The 21,260-nt window shown below is 38.0% G+C and overlaps 1 protein-coding gene and 1 non-coding gene across 2 annotated transcripts; one reads left to right on the top strand and one right to left on the bottom strand.

Moving 5' to 3' along the window:
- Positions 1-11,622: 11,622 nt before the first annotated feature.
- LOC127121935 (uncharacterized) lies at positions 11,623-13,068 on the bottom strand. Its single transcript, XM_051052359.1, has 2 exons — positions 12,871-13,068; positions 11,623-12,735 (listed from the first exon to the last, which is right to left on the bottom strand). Exons 1-2 carry the CDS (start codon positions 13,066-13,068, stop codon positions 11,623-11,625), a joined length of 1,311 nt encoding a protein of 436 aa, XP_050908316.1.
- Positions 13,069-13,218: 150 nt separating this feature from the next.
- Positions 13,219-13,325, top strand: LOC127124552 (small nucleolar RNA R71). Its single transcript, XR_007804031.1, has one exon. It is a non-coding gene; the product is annotated as a small nucleolar RNA R71 (small nucleolar RNA).
- Positions 13,326-21,260: the final 7,935 nt, after the last annotated feature.

Genomic DNA, 21,260 nt, shown 5'->3' with positions numbered 1-21,260 from the left:
GTATTCAATGGGGCTAGAAACCAACCTGCATAATAATTTGATATTTTGATTTTAGATGAGTGAATTTGTGACCAAATATTATGCAGATGGACAATTATATTGTTTATTTATGTTTTTTGTGATTACCATTTTCAGAATAAAGCAAAAAGTAAAAACAAAACATCATAGATGTGGATGAATAGAATTAATTTTATTGATGATCAAATTTGAAATGCCTAACAATGTTCACTTCTCCCTTAGGCATAGGAGAAGGATTTTTAAAACAAATAAAAGCAACTACTTAGATCAATGCAAAATAACAGGAATATCAACAGTAATCCAATTGTTGCAAGCCTTTCCATACGTCACAAAATTGGTGCAGTCATCTTCTTCATCATCCTCTAGCACTGCAGCTAAGTGTTGTTCATTTCCATGAATGAACCCTCCGCTACAGAAGCTAAGTTGCATATCCTCTGATTTATCAATTGATGAACCTTGTTGAAAACCCAAACCGGTTTTGTTCTTGTTGTCGGAGACCTCTACCACACGTCCCCACTAATCCACATTTCCTTCTTCAATAATCTTCCTTGCATCTTTCAATGAGGACATAGGTGCCCCAACTCTCTTTTCAATAGCAATAGATAAGGCTTGGAACGGAGTTCCAACCTCATCCTCAGCTTCAACGTAAGAGAAAGATGACATGTGGCTAACCAACAATGCCTTTTCCCCACCAACAATGACTAATTTTCCATCCTTAACCAATTTGATTTTCTGATGCAATGTGGAGGTAACAGCTCCTACCTCATGGATCCATGGCCTTCCCAATACACAACTGTAGGCCGGGTGGATATCCATTACTTGAAAATTAATTTGGAAGTCACTCGGACCTATCTTCACCGGAAGCTCCACTTCACATATCATTGTCTTGCATGAACCGTCAAAAGCTTTGACGATCACACCACTATATCTCATGGGCGCTCCTTGATATGACAACTTTGAAAGAGTTGACTTTGGCAGCACGTTCAATGAAGACCCCGTGTCAACTAATACATTGGATAAAGCATCATCTTTGCAATTCATGGAGATATGCAAAGCCAAGTTATGATTCCTACCCTCCTCGGGGAGTTCTTCATCACAAAAGTTGAGATTGTTGTAGGAAGTGATGTTAGCTACAATATGATCAAACTGATCCACCATAACATCATGTTCCACAAATGCTTTCTCTAGAATTCTTTGTAGTGCTTCTCTATGCGCTTCTGAATTCATAAGCAGAGACAATACTGAAATCTTTGAGGGGGTTTGGAGCAACTGCTCCACCATATTGAACTCACTTTTCTTTATTAGCCTAAGTACCTCATCATCATCATTAGTCTTCAAATTGTTGGATTCACCAGACTGACGCTTTGAAGTGCTAATTAGATCTACTATAGGTGCTTCCACCTTCTTACCAACTTTTGAATCTTCTACAACTTTTGGGAACACCGGCCCAAACACTCGACCGCTACGGGTCACCTTAGTAACATCAACAATGCTCACAACAGAACTGGTTGTAGGTAACGGGACCTCTTGACCATCCTTCAACATAATTGTATTATATTGATATGGAATAGCCTTATCGAATGAATACGGGACTGGGCCCGCTAACCGTATAACCAATGGCGATACCGATCTTTGACTGATACTATTATTGTTACTGCTGTCATACTGAATCACCACCCTCTCGGGGTTCTTAAACACTAGAACGATAACATTCACATCGTCATCTACATGACGGGATTGAACAATCTGAATCATACCCTCATCCATTAACCGTTGGATGTCTCTTTTCACAATCATACAACCCCTCAGGTTGACACTGCAGATAGCACAACCATCATGGTCATGCTCACAATCGCTTACCAAACAAATATCCTTATGCATCGTCACCAAAGACCTTCTGATGAAACGAACATCAAACACTTTGAACTCCCCAGGACATCCGTCTACCATATTAACAGATGAATTTCCATGGGCTAGCAGTGGGTTTGCTTTCACATTAGGTGTGCGGTCCTCAAAGGACACCATTCCATTCTTCATTAGCTTCTGAACTTCATATTTGAGCGGTTAGCAGTTCTCAATGTCATGTCCGGGTGCTCCTTGATGAAAAGCACAACGGAGGTCAGGCTTGTACCACCATGGAAGTGGTTCAGGAATTTGTGGCGGATTTATGGGTTGTAGCAAGTTCTTGAGAACCAATGATGGATAAAGTTCTACATATGTCATAGGAATTGGGTCGAAAGAGACCTTCTTCCTCTCGAAAGTTTGTTGCTGATGATTATTGGTATCGTTGTTGTTGTAGGTGTTTGCTCGTTGATGTGGTTGTTGCTGTTGATGTGGTTGTTGTTCAATTGGTGTTGATTGATTTGCTGAAAATACTGGGATTATTGATGATACTTGATGGTGGTGTTGACAGGGTGGTTGACTTCTTCTGGCTTGAGGCCTCCTCTGCCTCCCACTAATGATTTTATTGGCTTCATTATCCTTCTTCTTACTAAAACTGCCGCCATATCTCTTGCTAGATGATACCTCCTCCTTCGACAACCGTCCTTCTCGGACACCTTCTTCAAGCCTCATCCCTATATTTACCGTTTCGGTAAAGTCACTAGGGGCACTGGCGATCATCTTCTCATGATAAAATGAGCTAAGGGTCTTCAAAAATATCTTGGTCATCTCCTTTTCCTCTAAATGAGGGGTGATCTGAGCAGCGAGTACTTTCCATCTCTACGCGTACTCCTTAAATGTTTCCTTGTCCTTCTGAGATAGTGATCTCAACTGATCTCGGTCGGGAGCCATATCAACGTTTTACTTGTATTGCTTAACAAATGGTTCTCCCAAATCATTGAAAGAGAGGATGCTTGCACTATCCAACCCCATATACCATCTTATCGCAGTGCCGGTCAAATTATCTTGAAAGTAGTGGATTAACAGCTGATCATTGTCAGTTTGGGTAGACATCTTGTGGGCATACATCACCAAGTGACTGAGCGAACATGTGTTCCCTTTGTATTTTTCAAAGTCAGGCACTTTAAACTTCACTAGAATCTTCACGTTTGGCACCAGACACAATTCAACAGCACTCTTCCCAAAAATGTCCTTACCTCTCAAATTTTTCAACTCCTTGCGCAGCTCAAGAAATTGATCTTTCATCTCATCCATTTTCTCATAAACGTCTGGACCCTCAGATGGCTCAGAATGATAAATGGTGTCTTCTACGCGAGGTAAGGTGTGTACTACAGGCAATGGTACAGACATGACCGGGCTAGATGCCAGCATGGAAGCAAAGTTAGGTGCAAAACCTTCAGGCACGAAGTTCAGTGGCATTCCCCATGGGAATCCGGCAGGCATAGCAGGTGCGAAATGAGCGGTAGCAGCAGGCATGGTAGAGGTAGCCACCTCTGAAATAACGGTCCTCTGAGGAGGGGGAGTTGCGGGCGTTGGAGAAGACTTACTCTGTGCGGCTAAAACTGACTCCACCATGGCAGTCAGGCGGGAGATCTCGTCCTTTAGCTCTCTATTCTCTTGCTCAAGATGTTCCATGATTCTGGAGTGATTGGCGCGAGTGTTGTACCGATGAGTCAGCTTGGCTGAAGCACAGAAGAAACACCAATGAGACATCTGGCGAAAAAGAAACCTGCTTATGCAAATGATGCATGAAATGCAATGCTTGTTTATTCATTTTTTCTTTTTTTTAAGGAACTTACTATATTATTTGCAAATATATATATTTAACAACAATTGCAATAATTTGATATGACCAAAAATCTCTTTTCATTTATATAATTGGAAGGATTACATTGAGTACCATTTCAGAAACCAAATGAGAAATACAAGAGAAAAGGAGACTAGTCATCCTATGGATCCCTAACAACAATGTCAGAAGATCTGGATGTAGGCGCGTACTTCCTTTGAATGCGTCGAATCTTTGTCTCAAAAGAAGCCTTCATCTGAGTCTTCTCGAGGACAAGCTAAACAACAATCTTCTTCCAAGCAACGGAAGGCTGAGGTATGCTAGAAGATGAAACCTCCGACTCTCTCTGTCTCTTTGTCACTTGGTCTTCAAGTAGCTCAATAAGTGCATCATTGTCCTTAGACTCAAGCTGCAACTCCTCATGCTTTTTTCTCAAAGTACGGAAACACTCTTCCCACATATCCTTCTCTCTCTTCATCTTGGCGAGCGCGTCTTCCAACTCCTCTACATCTTGGTCTTTCACAAGGATAAGGAATCTTCAACTCCAAATCTCTCTTCTTCACCCAAAGAGTAAGCTTCCAAATCTACACAATTGCACGGACCAAGCTCGGATCTTCCCTTCCTATGCACATTATGCCAAGCATTCACAATCTTCTGCTTCAAATGTTGGGGATCTTTACCCTCTTGATAGAAAAGACCTTCTAACAAATTGTTATTAGGTTTTTCTCTCAAGGGGAACCCAAGCTGACGACGAGCCAAAGTAGGGTTGTGGTTAATTCCTCCTTGTGTACCAATGAGAGGCACGTTAGAGAATTCACCACAATAACCAATAATCTCCAAACTGCTCAAAGAGGGATCATACCAAACTATATCATCATTAGTGAGAGACATAAGTCTCTGAGACCATCGTAGACATTGTTTGTTCTCCACAAAAGCAGGCGTCTGAGACAAGTGCGAAATAAACCACTTGTACAGAAGAGGAACGCAACAGACAATAGTTCCACCACCCTTAGAATTCCTTAAATGCAAAGAAAAGTACATATCACCTACTAGAGTAGACAAATGATTCCCAATCAAGAAAATTCTGATGTCGTTAACATCAACAAATCCGTCAATGTTAGGGAACAAAGATAATCCATAAATGAGCAACACAAAGATAGCTTCAAAAGCAGTAGCTTCCTTGATGAGGAAATTATATGGCAACCCAAACAATTCTCCTTTCTTCACCCAATGAGCTTTTATCTCAGACTTCTTCAAGTGAAGAGCTTCAGCAATAAGATGAGATCTGGGAATCTCTTCCGACCCACTAAATGGCACTCTACTAGAAATGGGTATCCCCAAGAGATGGGCATACTCCTCCAACGTAGGCACAAGCTGATAATCAGGAAAAGTGAAGCAATGGTAGAGAGGATCATAGAACTGCACCAATACACTCAGAAGTCCTTCAACCACATCAGCAGACAAGATAGACAGAAGCTTCCCATGACGTTGTTTGAAGTCCAAGGGATCTAATACAAAAGATGCTAGCTTCCTTAACTCTTTCAAGTTGGGACATCTGAAACTGTACTTCTTAGTGTTCCTTCGCCCACAATCCATGGTCTGAAAATATTTGCAAATAATACCTCAGTTCCTTGAAATTTTCGTGTGATGAATGTTATGATGCGCATGAATGCATGAATGCAACAATCGCAAATAAGGGATCACACACAAGGCAAACAAACAAAGGTGAAGTGATGAATCAAGTCATTGTCAAGATCAATCATCCATTTTGATGGATTATGGTTTACACCTTATCAACACCCAAGTTCCATTGATATTGACAAGACTTGATTGGATCAACCAAGAATCAAGGGTTTGTGAATCACGAGCATGGAGTCTGGGTTAAAACCATCCCAAAGGAGTGAACTAGGATAGAACCTGTAGATCATGTTATAAAAAGTTCCCAGAGTCTTAATTCCATCTATCAGATATTACAGGTTAAGATGACTAACTCATCGACCCATAATATTCTCAAGAGAAACTCGTCTGAGTGTAGTATTGCGTAACATCTGTTATCAAGTCTACACTTGAACAGTCTCCGCACTACGTCCTAAATAGGCTAAGAGGGGGTAAGTGTTCTACGGTCCTCAACTTCTCAAACCCAAATTAGAGATAGTAATGCCTAACCACAAATACTCGTGTGATATTTCCAAATCCAAAAGCGTGTCCACTGAGCAGATGGATCTCAAGCCAACTTGTTAAGTACTACTCCACACAAGACGAACATGACTATACCATCCTCTTATCTTAATTGCACTCAAGTTCGGGTTAGAACTTATCTCACCACTCAGAGATCACCAAACACAACAAGTAAATTATATCACACAAACAAATATACATACATCAAATATATTCAATTATATACACACAAAAAAGTAGGCTAAACCCACTGGAGACTACTCCCCAGCAAAGTCTCCACTTAATTTCTGTAGCGGTAAATTCATGATTATCAAGCTATGGATAAGCAAGACATCAAATAACAAGAGTCGCCACCGCGCTTTTATTGTTTCCAAAGGAAAAGGGAAAAGTACAAACAAAACCCAAAAATAAGAAGTTTTCAAATCAAAACTAATAAAATGCCAGAGATTACAAGTAAGGGGGTTGGTTACACAGAGGAAAGGTGTTAGCACCCAAAGTGTCCTAGGTACTCCTAGGGAGCCCTTTCTTGTGTGCATATGTATTTTGTACAAAGTGATGTTTACAAACCAATAGAATGGGGGAATGAGAAAAGAATTCATTAATTATATTTTTGTGTTTGACAAGACCTTCGGACTTGTGCCTACGTACCAACATAAAAATGAGGGATCAAAACCTCGTAGTTCGTGATACAAATTTCAAAGTGGATGCATTGCTTTTAATCAAAAATTAAGTTTGAAAGGCACGAGGGCCTAAAAAATGGTTTGAATGAGTTAGTTCTTTTTGGCTTTTGAAAATTTTAAGTCAAGTATAGTTAAGTTTATTTACAAATTTGATTTAAGAAAAGGAGTTTGAAAATGCAATGGCATAAGGCCAAAGTTTCTAATTTGCAAAGGGTCTAAGTTAAAAAAGACAAGCACAAGCAAAGAAGTTTTTAAAAGGAGGGAGAGATTTTGAAATTAAAGAGATGGGGAGGAGATGAAGAGACTAATCCTAAGCATAAATTTAAAAGTTAAGAGTTGAAAAGATCTGACCAATGGGTTGCAATCCAATAGACAAGAATGTCATATAGAAACCCCAAATTCCCTTGGACATTAAAATCAAGCAACAAACAATGCACACAGTATTAACTTGAAGAGCAAGGCATAAAATAAAGATAGACACATCCAAGCTTTAGTCACTCCATGATCTCCTTCACATTTGCCCATGTAACAGATGAATTTCACAAGTCACAGGTTCAGAATAACAGCTTCACCATGATCATGTTGCATATGAACTCAAAGGGATCTTCAATGATGTATCAGATGATGCTTCAGATCACAAGCACTTAGTTACATGAAAGTTGGCATTGGCTAAGTCCTTTATATAGGGAGTGTTGACTAAATTCTAAGTCCAATTGTCTCAAATCAAATCAACAGTCCACACAAGAAGTTTTTTAGGGTTTTTGTTCTTATTATGTGCATTAATGGCCAAAGACCACACAAGTAAACAAAATATACACAAGCAAAATATATCACAAAATATGGTCCAAATGGACAGAGTGAAAATGACATTAACATAAACAATTAGAATGGAATGAATAATGGAAAATGAATAAGGCTTAAAGATAAAGTGCATTAAAAGTAAAAGACTTGAAATTAAATGTTAGTTGTTAATGAGTTAGAAGTTAGTATTGCTTTTTCTTTTTATGGTTTAAGTCATTATTTGGAGAACACTTAACCCACTTATCACAAGCATGGATCCTTGAACCAAGACATCTTCCAAAGAAAGGAAAAAAGGCCAAGTTTCCATACAATACCATGAAAGGGGGAGAGACTTACAATCTCACTAACCAGAATGCTATGCCTTTTGTGTCAAAAATTTAGCGCTATGTTAAGCAATCGTAATTGGACTTATGTAGAAGTCAAAACTATTTGAGACCGAGCAATAAAATTTTGGTGTTAATGCATGTTAGAGACATAGTATAATGGACTATGCTCATGAAACATACCACACACAAAAAGAATATGCAAAAGAGGTGGCCTAATCTCATCCATACTTATGTTGATTTTGCAATCAACTAGCCTTAGGATGTTGAGATATCATAGGTCAAATGAAATGGATGCATAAAGAAGGGGAATTAGATGAAGAGGGAGGGGAATGGATCAAAACTCAAATTGGACAAAGGAGGACTTTTACCAAATTAAGATCATTCATTCATTTTGGGAGATGGAATGTACATTCCATCAATCCCCTAAATCCAATGATCTTAACCTAACATAGTCAAATAAACCTTGACCAAGGCCCAACAACACAAGTCAAACTTATACAAACAATCAAAATGGCTCAACACAATTATTTGGCACTAATTCAATTTAAAAATACTAAAAATAATGCATTAAATTAAATATGGTTTGTCAAATTCCTAAAATCTCATCAAAACACCAAAGAAATGGCCATGAGATTTATCATAGGTCAAACAAGGTCAAAGGACCTTGGAGAAAAAATTTCAAAATTTTTGGAGACTTATAAGTATTTTTAAACAATTAAAAATATTCACAAAATCAATTAAATCATGAAAAATATTAATAATGATCCAAAGAATAATTTTAATTCAAAATATGAAAGAGGATTTTATTTATAAAAAAATTGGTGAAACTCTCATATTTTTTGGATCAATATTAAAATGAATATGAATTAATGAAAATAAAACAAATTAAATGAAATTCAAATAATCAGAAAAAAAAGTGGACCACTTGATCTCCCTCATTAATTGAGGTAGCAGATCAAGTGGTCATCAGCACGCTTTCCACCATGGACTTAAGTCAATGCGCCACAGGAATGGTAATCAAAACCAACGTGTGAGATTAAAACATTTTAAACAAGATCAATGGCTCAGAACCTGTCCAGCACACCACCGGCGCTGGAACTCCGGTCACTTTCTTAGGCAAGGCTCACTGGACTGGTTCAGTCATCACCATCACATAAATGAAAAAGGAGGACATGATCTGAAAGAAAAAATGGCGTAAAGCACAAATCTGACCTCAATTTTAACTAACTCCACATATATAGAAAGATATGAGGAGTTGAATTTTGAGGTGTGTCAACTGAGTTGCTTCTATTTAACCTCAAAACAACTCAATCTTCTTGCCTACATTGGTAGGACTTCAGACAACCAAAGATCCAAGAGAATTGATGAGAATTGAGTGAGAATCGAAGAGAAGAAGATTTCTGAAAAATACCTTCAATGTTGTGCAGAACTGGATCTTGCTTGCTTCAAACTTGACTTGATCACACTCGAGGAGCTTGCAAAAGTGGTTTGGCAATAGAACAAAGCTTTGGATCCTGGAGTTTTTGACTCTCCAAACAGTGAGATTCAAACTCAATTTTCAAGTTCAAAATTCTCAGGTTTTCCTTTGAATTGTGAGGGTTTGAAAAGAGGGGGCAAAAATGGTGCGCAAGGTGTGTTTGAAATGAGCTCAGAGGTCATGTATTTATAGCATTTGGGATTGATAATTGCACACTTGAAATTTTTCTAAATTTGGCAATGTCATGCATAAGCTTGCATGGGCGTGTATAGGCCCATGAAGCAATCCATTTTCATCCAATTCCAACTGTACTGAAGTTCAAATGTTGCTTGAATGGCAAGACAATGCAATGTGAAGTTTTGGATATTTGATTTTTCCACTTGATGCAGACCTGTTAAGACCATGCGCAGCCCTAGCAAACCTCATCCAAAATGTTTGAAATAGGACTCTTTGGAAAGCTTAGATAAAGGGGAACAACTTTGATGTTGGACACCTTTTCATTTGGAACTTGGATCATGGTGAATTTTGAGGTGGAAGTTTGGAAATTTCAACATGTTGAAAAAAATTTTAAGTGTTAAGTCATATATCTCAATATTCCACCTTACTTAACTTTTCATGTGTGCTCCAAATGAGAAACGTGCCTTCATCAAAGTTGTAGATCTTTCAACAACCTTCAAAATGGTCACAAAGTTCATGTCATTTGGATTTAGAATGATAGAGTTATGAATTTTTGAAGTTGAGGAAAATCACTTGTTCAATGGTATAGGGCAAAAATGACCTATAATGTATCCTCATATCACATGCTCATAAAAGTTGAATTATCTCTCACTCCAAACATAAAAGTTGAAGTAGACATATTGAATTTTTTTATGCGAATTGGAAATCTTTCATCTCATAAAAATTGAGCAAGTTATGGCCTTGGGAAGTTGACTTTCAAATTAGGGTTTAGACAAAATGACCTATAATGTTTCAACATAGAAAATGATTTTACAAGCAAAACTAGCTCTAGGCCTCAACATGAAAGTTGTTTGGAATGTCATTTAGAGTAACTGTTTTCTTGGAATCATTTTCATATGGTGAAAATTATAGGAGGTAGGGTCTACGGAGACCTAGTTTTGATCAGATGAATTCATTTGGCCAACCACCATCAACCAACTTGCTAACCTCCAATTATCTTAACTTTTTAGGCTCATGGTAGATCATATATGCATAAGATGATGAAATTTTAAGTGTCCCTTGAGAAGTTTGATCAATTGGTGAGGAAGCTTGTTGAAGAAGTTACTCAAGATACCCAAAGATCACTTTCCATTACCTTACAACTGCCCCTATTTAAGGACATTCTAACTGAGGAGGTGAAGGTTAAAATCTTCGTATCTACTCAGTAGAATGGGCTTAAATAACAACGTATAGAAATAAATCTTCGTAACGCATCTCTCAAGTACCATTTCTAGGTTCGAAAGACATCCTTCAAAGCTTTTCCCACAAACAGAGAAGTCATCCATAAATACTTCCATCCTGTCATCTACAAAATCAGCAAAGATCGACATCATGCATCTCTGAAATCTTGCAGGGGAATTGCATAGTCCAAATGGCATTCGTCGGTAGGCGAATGTACCATAATGGCATGTGAAAGTAGTCTTTATTGGTCATCAGGATGGATAGGGATCTAAAAAAGTCTTGAGTATCCATCTAAATAGCAGAAGTGAGAATGCTTAGCCAGTCGTTCAAGCATTTGATCAACGAAAGGTAATGGAAAATGATCTTTACGAGTGGCTTTATTTAATTTCCTATAGTCTATGCACATTCTCCATCCAGTTAGAGTTCGTTTAGCAACGAATTCTCCCTTTTCATTACTAACAACGGTAACACCTCCCTTCTTTGGAGCGACATGTATCGGGCTGACCCAGTTACTGTCGGATATCAGGTATATGATTCCTGCTTCTAATAGCTTTTGTACCTCCTTTTTGACTACATCACTCAAGATGGGGTTTACTCTTCTCTGATGCTCTCTAGAGGAATTACAGTCCTCCTCTAGCATAATGTGATGCATACATATAGAGGGGCTTATTCCTTTTAAATCAGATATGTTATTGCCTAGAGCTGTTGGATACTTTCTTAAGACATAGAGTAATTTTTCGGTTTCTATCTGTCCTAAGTCAACGTTGACTATAACTATTTTTCAAGCTCGGTGTCCATGAATTCATACCTTAGATTTTAGGGTAGTGTTTTAAGTTCTAATGAAGGTTTCTCGGGGCATGGTATTGAATTTGGGGTTAGCGTTATACATTCTCTCAGACTGTCATCTACGTATGGCTCATGATAGTTATCATCTTCGAATATAGGAGATGTTGGAATTTCCAGTACTTCAGTATACCTAATTGGTCCCTTCTCCATTTCTTTCACACATTCGTCTATGACGTCTAAGAGACAACATGAGTCGTCTATAGATGGCGCTTATAGGAATTTAGCTAAGAGAAATTCAACTTTTTCTTCTCCAACTTCGAATGTTAGTTTTCCTTTCTTCACATCTATGATGGCTTCGGCTGTAGCTAAAAAGGGTCTTCGTAGAATAATAGGGATGTGGGAATCCTCTTTTATATCTATTATCACAAAGTCGGTTGGAATGTAGAATTGTTCTATGCGAATGGGAACGTTCTCTAGCATGCCTATTGGATATTTGACAGAGCGGTTAATTAGTTGTAGAGACATCTTTGTTGGTCTTAATTCTCCCAAATTTAGTTTTTCGCATGTGGATAAGGGCATTAAACTAACACTGGCTCCTAAATCACATAAAGCTTTGTCTATGATAAACTTTCTGATTCTGCATGGTATGGAAAAACTACTAGGGTCTTTCAGTTTATGAGGCATGTTATTTTGAATGATAGCGCTGCATTCTGCAGTAAGCATAACAGTTTCATCATCTTCAAGCTTTTTCTTGTTGGATAGAATCTCTTTAAGTAATTTAGCATATGAAGGAATTTGAGTAATGACTTCTGTTAATGGTATGGTTATGTTCAGTTGCTTTAGAAGTTCCACGAATTTCTTGAACTGTCCTTCATTTTTGGATTTGGCAAGCCTTTGGGGATAAGGTACAGGTGGTTTGTATGGTGGTGGAGGCACATAAGGTGGTTCTTTATCTTTTTCCTTTCCACTCTCGTATTTCTTTCCATCATCGGTTGGTTCATTTACTTTTTCGGATCCTTTACAATAATTTTGGTACATGGCCAAATTTTGAATTCTTGGGTCAGTTGGTTCATCTAGTTCTGTTCCACTCCTAAGTGTGATAGTGTTAGTGTGGCTTTTTAGGTTTGGTTGAGGTTGACCAGGGAATGCTCCAGCTGGGGCTGCTATTGCGGCTTGTTGTTGGGCTACTTGGGAGATCTGGGTTTCTAACATCTTGTTATGGGTATCCATAGCATCAAACTTATTTGACAATTGTTTCATCAGTTCACTCGTATGAGCGTTTTGATTTGAAAATTCTTTATTTTGTTGAGCTTGGGTATTTATAAAGTTTTCCATCATGATCTCCAAGTTTGACTTTGCTTGTGGAGCAACAGGGGCTCCTTTCTGATAGCCAGGTGGAATAACAGGTGTTGGGTTTGGTGGAAACAAGGCATTGTTACTTTTATAGGAAAAGTTCAGATGGTTCCTCCAACCAGGATTGTAAGTGTTTGAATATGGGTTTCCTTAGGCGTAGTTCACCTGATCGGTGGGTACGCCAGCCAATAACTGACATTCAGCATTAGTGTGCCCAAGGGCTCCACATAATTCACAGTTTGGTGTTATAGCAGCTACGGTAGCTGCTGGTGTTATGGCCAAACTTTCAATCTTTTGAGTAAGTGCATCCACTTTAGCATTGACGCGGCCTATGCCATTGACTTCATACATTCTCCTCCTCATTGGAAATGATTTTGAGCCATGTTCTATATGATTTCATAGGCTTCGTCATATGGCTTGTCCATTAGAGCACCGCCAGCGGAAGCGCTTAAATTCATCTTGGTGTTATACAGCATACCATTATAGAAAGTATGGATAATCAGCCACTCTTAAAGTCCATGGTTTGGACAGAGTCGCATCATGTCCTTGTATCTTTCCCACACATCAAAAAGAGATTCATTGTCTTTTTGCTTAAATCCATTAATTTGAGCTCTTAGCATAGTTGTTTTGCTTGGTGGGAAGTATCGTGCTAAGAATACTTTCTTCAACTCGTCCCATGTGGTTATTGAGTTTGAAGGTAGAGACTAGAGTCAAGCTCTAGCTCCATCTCTTAAGGAAAAAGGGAAAAGACGTAGTCTAATCGCTTCTTGATTGACACCATTCGCTTTCACTGTGTCTACGTACTGCACAACCACTGACAAATGTAAGTTAGGATCGTTTGTAGGACTACCTGAAAATTGGTTTTGTTGAACGACTGATAATAACGAAGGCTTCAACTCGAAATCGTTTAGACTGATGGCAGGGGCGACAATGTTGTTATGTGGTTTTGCTTACGATGGAGCATCATAATACTTCAACGGACGGTTTTGTGGTCTTTCGGCCATAATTGGTTATAGCTGAAATTGGGATGATAGGATCTGAAAATCGTATTTAATACGAAATCTATTGATTTGGTGTCTTAAATTAATATAACGCTCGATATCATCAATTGGTTTCTCTAACTCCTTGCTCTGAGAGCGAGTGTCTGGCATATAATCGACAAAGAAATAGAAAATTGGTTGCCTTAGTTTATACTGCGCAACAAAGGAATCACAATATTGACTAAATAGTCCCCGACAACGGCGCCAAAAACTTGACGAGCGACGGTCGTGTCTGTCGGATTATGACTGTAAGCGCACAGCCTATCGTGTAGTTTTAAAAGATTATCGAACCCACAGGGACTAGTGGTCAAACTAATGTTATCTATTGTTGTAATGCAAAGCTAATGCTAAAGATTATAAGGGTAGAAACGGAAACGGAAGTACTAATTTCTAACGGTTTAAAAGTTATGATAATAAACGAGTCTGGAATATGGATTTCGTGTACCTAAGGGATTAGGTAGAATTTGGCACTAATTATGATTCTATTGCGTTATGTAGAAAATACCGACTTAAAGGTCTCATCTCACACTCTCACGCTATTGACAAAGATCACACCTCCTAACCATAGAATTTTTCTCTCGCTCGCCCGTTTTAATTAGAAAGCATATTTTGAAAGTAAGTGAGATCCTAAATGATGCCTAAAGCACTCTTGTTGTTTTTAGGATTGATGCCTAGTTTCCACTATCAGGTTCCTTCCTCACACTCTCGCGCTAACGGATTGAACCTTAACTTGTCTCACACTCTCGTGCCAAAACAGTAAAACACACAATTGGAAACTAAATCCATAACATGGTTAAATCATAAACTCGCACCTATTATTTCTACCGAGTCTCGTCGATAACGAAGATCATCATGCGCCAGACTCAGAATAAATTAGCAAGACATGATATTATCTGGGAACAGCATAATTAAAACATTCAAGGTTAAGAATAACATGGCATACAAATAATTAAAACAGTAAAACATGAAAATGTCAAAAGAAGTAAAAAGAACCTCAAATAACTTAAAATAAAACTGGAATTGACTTGAACTTGAACTTGAATTAACTTGAAAGTAAAATAACGACAGACTTGTTCTTTGATCCAAGAGTACAATGAAGATGAAAAACAGAAATAAAACTAAAACAGGTGTGACAATCCCTCGATGTGAGTTATTGTCACTTTTATAGGTGAATTTATGCTTAATACTAAAACGCGATTTCGGTAGCACTTTCGCACAACTTAGATACCTTCCAAAGTCTCCCACAATCCTATTTATAGAGGTTTTGAGACCTGGTAACTCCCTTGGATCGTGCATGGGAAGTGGAGGGAAATTAGTAGATAAAAAATGGTTCAGAACTGCCCACTAGCACAGTTCTGTTACTGCGCAATAATGGTGAACGCTATTCCTTCCAAATTTTAATTGACATGGCAGTGGAGTACATGGCGAACACCGTCTGTGCAGAATTTATAAAACTTGCTCATTTTCTCCTTTTTTAGCTCCTAATTGCTCCTTTTTGCGTGAGGTTTCCAATACTTCAACGATAATGGATAATAACTGTAAAACACATTAAACGGAAGTAAAGGATGATAAAATACAATAAAACAAAGACGGATAACATGTGAAATGAGCCTAAAAATACGATATGATTTCTCGTTATCAAGAGGAACACTAGTTGTTATTGAGATTGAGGATGGCATTAGGGGCTCTTCGTCTATTTTACAGTTTTTCGAGTTGTTTAATTTTGGCGCCACTCCGATATGTAACACTAGGGATGATTTTATTTATTTCATGTTATTTTTCTTGAGATGTTTGAGTCTTTTTATTTAGTAAATTCTATTGAGACCAATAAATGTTTTCTTTGAAATTTTGATATTTTATTCCGCTGCATGTTTTATGTTATAATTTACGAGAAAGATGTATGTCGTGAATGTGTAACACCGAGGTTGTGTTAAATTATATGTTTTATTTTTATAGATCAAAGGTTTCATATTTTTAGGGTGTTACATATAACACTTAAACTCCCAATCCAGTTCAGATTCAAGATGAGTGTAATGAAAAATGGAGATTAGAGAATGTATTTTTCCCTTAGCGTGTGAACTGAATATTACACCTCAGGTCAAGTGGAATGGATTTGATATGAATTGGGACTTGGTCATTAAGGCCTATGTCCGCCCCAAAACAATTTTCTCAAGGCTTTATCGGGCATTAAAGGAGCCTAGGAAAACCTTAAGTCATTTTGGTTGGCCTCCAGGATGTTGTCAGAGGTGAAATAGAACTGGAACGCCTAGAATCAGTTGAGAAAGTAGTGGGGAACAGGCGCATTAAATATAGTTCCATCATTGAAATATTTCATCATTTTATTCTGACACGTGTGGTAACGTGACTAGCTAGGGCATGACAATGTTTATAGTGTAATCGAGTTTGCGTGTATCCACGAGAGGAAATCTAGTCATTGATTTTATAACTTATCTCTCCAGTTGGTATGAATCTTTCACTTTGCCTATAAAATAGAGGAATAAAGTGTTTAGAGGTTTTTTGCAACCCTTGACATTCAAAATTACTGTCACTTTCTAAGAAAACATCTTTGTTCCCTCTTCACTGAGAGTATTAATCGAAGGGATCTTTAGTGCCTTGCTCAAATTATTTTCCTTTATTCCTCTTCTTTTATTTAATCAATCTCACATAACCAGGACCATATTAAACTAAAGCTTTTATCTTCTGCATTTCTTATTTTCTAGTCAGGATGAGTGATAGATCAATTTACCTAGTGAGTGACTATGAAGGCAGAAATTTGATTGCCTCTATAATAGGGACATCCTCTGATTCTCATATCCGTTCTCTTTATCGCAATCACCTTGAACCATAAATCATACCTTCATTTAACAATTATGACTCATAAAGGGTATATGGGAATTGCTTGGAGGAAGTAACTTCTTTATTCGGCTCATTAGAAGCCCTTTTATCAAATGTTCGCAGAGAAGTTATTCGCGTTAAGGTCCCTATGCCCCTCTTATCTTAACCGAGGAGGAGATATAAACCAGCAATTAGAAGAGATAACACACTAAGGATTATATTTATCTTTTCTTGTGGACCGATAACTACGAACCCAACGACCTTGAGGTGAAGACCTATTTGGATCTTCGAAGTTGTCCGAACACAGATAAGCTAGATTTGGAGTTTGTAGAAGTAATGGGCTCTTTATCTATTATGAGCATTGAGTCTCCCATAGATTTTGTTGGAATTATGGTCAGTGATCCTCTAAAATGGTCGGTTCTTCCTATGCGTATGGAAAAGAGGATATGCAATTCCTTTGACGACTTTGTGACCCCATTTTAGAAGTGTCTGCTCACATGAATATGATTACGGTTTCCTTTTTTCTGACTTTGAAGTAGTCGTCTTGAAGTATTTAAAAGTTCCCCCTTCCAATCTTCATCGGGGATCCTGGGCGTTCATGAGGGTATTCCAGTTATGTGCCGAGCATAAATCTTGGAAACCTTTCCTTCGATTATTACTTAATTTGTTCCACCTAAGGTGCACCTATGAAGAAAACTTTCGTAATCAGGAGCTCATTAGCGTCAACCAGGTTAATCTTGGTTCAACCCCTTTAATCTAGACTGGTGAGATTTTATGAGGCATTTTTTGCTAGTAAAACCCCTCACGCCTACGACAATCTCACTTTTTGCTACCTCTCTGCGAATTCTCCTTGGTTTTACTAAAGTGCACACCCAAAGTACTTGTCTAAAATCTAATTTAACTAGTACGCCCATTCCTTACGTACCAAGTTGGGATTTCTTTCTCCAGAGCAGGTATCCATGAAGGAGGAAATATGATAATGGTTTGACAGACTCAATTACGAGGAAGGGTTTGGCCCCAGCGAGGTGCCTCCCGCCGAGGTGAGAAAAAAGAGAATTCATACTTACGTCATTGTGAGTGCAGCCACCTAGGAGGAGAGGATATAAATATTCAGTGAGTATGAAGTCTTCGATTTTTTTAATATGTGTGAATGTATTATGCATTTAAAATGGATCAGTTGGACACATAGAAGATGTTCTATGACCTTTCAAATGCTCAAGGTATTCAAATTGTGGTTCCTTTTCTGGCAACCACAACTCCTCCTCCAACCCCTGCTTCAATTTCGGTTGTTAGGGCTTCTACTTCTGTGCTTGAGGTAGATCAACTTCTGAATGCTACGACCACTTTGACTGTGGAGGAGTTGTCCCCGTCTCCGATTTCAACGAAGAGGGTCCAACATGAAGATCAACACCACCCCCCCCCCCGAAAAGAGGGTTCTTCAAAACGAACTCGTTTCGCTGGGGATGGTCCTTCTGAGAAGGTAAATCCTTTCATACAAATGTCTGACGTCTTCTCTTCCCGGCTGTCTCACACTCCTTAGGAGGCAGCTACTATTGTCTCGATGTCGGATCCATTCTTTCTTTCAAAATCTCTCAGAGGGATAAAAATGGAACTGGTCTCTGATATTACTCATAGTATGTATTAGGCTATTTTTTTATTCTCTCTTGTTTTTACTAGCCAGGGAGATGCGTTGGCTCCAATAAATCCCATAAAGGAAATGGACACTTGGAAAGTAAAATGGGAAGCTATGGAACTAAGGTGTTCTACTCTCTAGGAGGAGCTTCTTGCACTACACGATAAGGTAAATTTTGATGAGTCTTTGCAAGAGGAGGTGGAAACCCATGGTTCTCCTTCTACTATGGTTGCTCGAATAGCTAAGCTAGAGGGTTCCCTCAAAGTGGTAGAGAAGCGGTATCAGGATGCTTATAATATTATTAAGGAGAAGACTTGTCAAGTAGATAAGCATCATAAAACTTTGTTTCAGGAAGTTGATGCTCATGTTGAGGCCTTGAAATCTCTTAAAGACGAGTTTGGGACTCATGACCAAGTCATGGAGTAGACGAGAAAGTTCTATCCTGAGGCAATAATTTTTGCAGAGGCATTGAACCCGTTCTAGGCTGCTTTCGGGGTGATTCCAGAAGGTGATCCTGGTACCTCGATTCCGAGAGCTTCCGCTTGATTCTCTTTCTCTCTCTCTCTCTATCTATCTATCTATCTATCTATCTATCTCTATCTCTCCCTTTCTCTATGTATTATTTTGTTTCTTGTGACGTTCCCCAGGCTTGTCGTCTTGGGTGTAATAATTATTAACATTTATAAAAAAATTTATAAATGTGTTCTTAGAGCTTTTATGCTTTGTAATTTGCAACTTAGCATAATATATGATGTTAGCTAGCATTTTTGGTTGCTATGTTTGTTGGTTGTAGTTAGTGTCCGCTGTTGGAGAGCTAATAATCTTGAACGATAGTGTTGATCTCCTTTATGGTGGCGCGGGATGGACCTTCATGGTTAGCACTCCAACGCCCAAGTCACTTCAAGATTCAAGATGAGTGTAGTGAAAAGTTGAGATAAGAGAATGTATCTTGTCCTTAGCGTGTGAACTGGTTTTTATACATTAGGTCAAGTGGAGTGGACTTGAGATGAATTGAGCCTTGATCATTTAGGCCTCTGGCTGATCCAGAACAATAATAATAATAATAATAATAATAATAATAATAATAATAGGTATAATAATAATAATAATAATAATAATAATAATAAAATTAATTTCATAATTAACACAACAAAAATTTAGATTCAACAAAATAATATTTAAATAATTTTGACAATTATAACGGAAACAAGTAACCGCGGGTACGGGTATCATCAAATTTGTATTCGTACTCGTGGACTAACAAATAGTTAAATATCTGTTAATCTTACTTGTGGATACCTAATAAGCCATCAAACCTGTATCCGCGATAAATTTTACCGACAGATACAAATATTTTTTCCATCTCTAAATATGGATATTCCATACTTACACAAATAGAAATCAAAACTACTTATAAAAATTATTGAAATGACTAACTCTCTATTTTTCTTGCACACGTGTTGCGACACTATCTTTCTTGTTTTTCACGTGACCACACTTGCTCTCTTTTTTGGCTACCATAACTTTTTCTTTTATACACTTTCCTCAAACACATGTCACATGGGTCAAGCCCATCACAAATACACCTTTTTATTCATTTTTAATGGGGTTGCTCTCTTCTCACCCTTAGTGGTGAAGAGTCACCCTATAAAAATCCAAAATTTTCCTTTGTTAATCTGAAAGTACTTTCATACTGTAGCGGTGTATTCGTCACTTTATGATTTATTGATTAAACCAAAAGCAAAGCATACAAAGATAGAGTCGCCACCGCACTTTTATTTATCCGAAGGAATGGCTAAAAAGCGAACAAAAGCCTAAGAAGTTTTACACATAGAAAACTAATGAAAAGGTCAGAGATCTGGGTAAGGGGGTAATTATGCAAAGGGAAGGTGTTAGGCACCCAATGCATCCTAGGTACTCCTAGGGAACCCTTTTCACAAATTGTTGCAAAGGATATTGTTTATGAAAATATTTACCGTGCAAACATTGATTGGGAGGATGAGAAAAGAATATACAAATTTATTATTTTTTTGTGTTTGGATGGATAACCATTGCCTACGTACCTTTACAGGATCAAAACCTCGTAGTTCGGCTAAAAGATTTCCAAAATATGAGTGGGTTGATTTTTAAACAAAAGCCCTAAGGTCTTTCATTATCCACGGGAGAAAACTCAACCTATACAACCACAAGTCCACCATGTGAGAAAAGCTTCAACTTGCTAGTGAGGGACTATAACACCTCAAAATTTGCCCTCCTCTCTTGGGACTAGCTTAACATATTGCATATTATTTTTTTTAGGTCATTAGTCATTAGCATTTTGCATATCATGTGGCTACATTGAGCAAGTCGTCCTCCTAAGTCTTGATCAGAAGATAAAGAGGTTGAGATTCAAGCCTGAGGGTTTATGAATTGATCACTAATCATCTGAGGATGTGTGATTCAAATTAGGGTTTCTTGGTTCTCAAGGAGGGTTGAGCTTTATCTTGGTTGAAATGATACATCATCATCATCATGGTTTTGTCATCACCAAGAGATTGATCAGATACCTTGAGATTAGGGTTTTGACCTCTGGTCAACCCTGATCATCTGCATTGTGCCAATCAGGGCTTAGCAAGGAGATGAGGTTTTCAATGGATATGAGGATCATCATATGATTATATTGAGCTTATGGAAGCTAGGGTTTCATCATGGAGCCATTTCATCAGGAGTTTGAGGCTCAAGTTCAACAGTCAAGCTAAAATTCATCTATCAGTCAGGAAAAGTCAACTGTGGTCAACTGTGCCTGAATTGATGGATTTGGAGGTGGGAGAGGGTTAGAGACACTTCATTCATGTCTAAACAAGTTTCATTTGACATTTCAAACATCAAGAATGAAGAAAATAAAGTCAGATGGAAAATTTCCAAAAATAGAAAGTGACTTGTAACTGAAAATTGCCAAAAATGGAAAGTTTTTCTCCTCAAAATTACATGTCCAAAAATGCTTCAAATGAAATTTTGTTCAACATGAAAGTTGAAGATCTTGCTCTCACCTTTCCAAAAAGTCCAAG

The sequence above is a fragment of the Lathyrus oleraceus genome, chromosome 2 (genome assembly GCF_024323335.1).
Source record: "Lathyrus oleraceus cultivar Zhongwan6 chromosome 2, CAAS_Psat_ZW6_1.0, whole genome shotgun sequence".
Lineage (NCBI taxonomy): Eukaryota > Viridiplantae > Streptophyta > Magnoliopsida > Fabales > Fabaceae > Lathyrus > Lathyrus oleraceus.
This window is presented reverse-complemented; position numbering and strand designations above follow the sequence as displayed.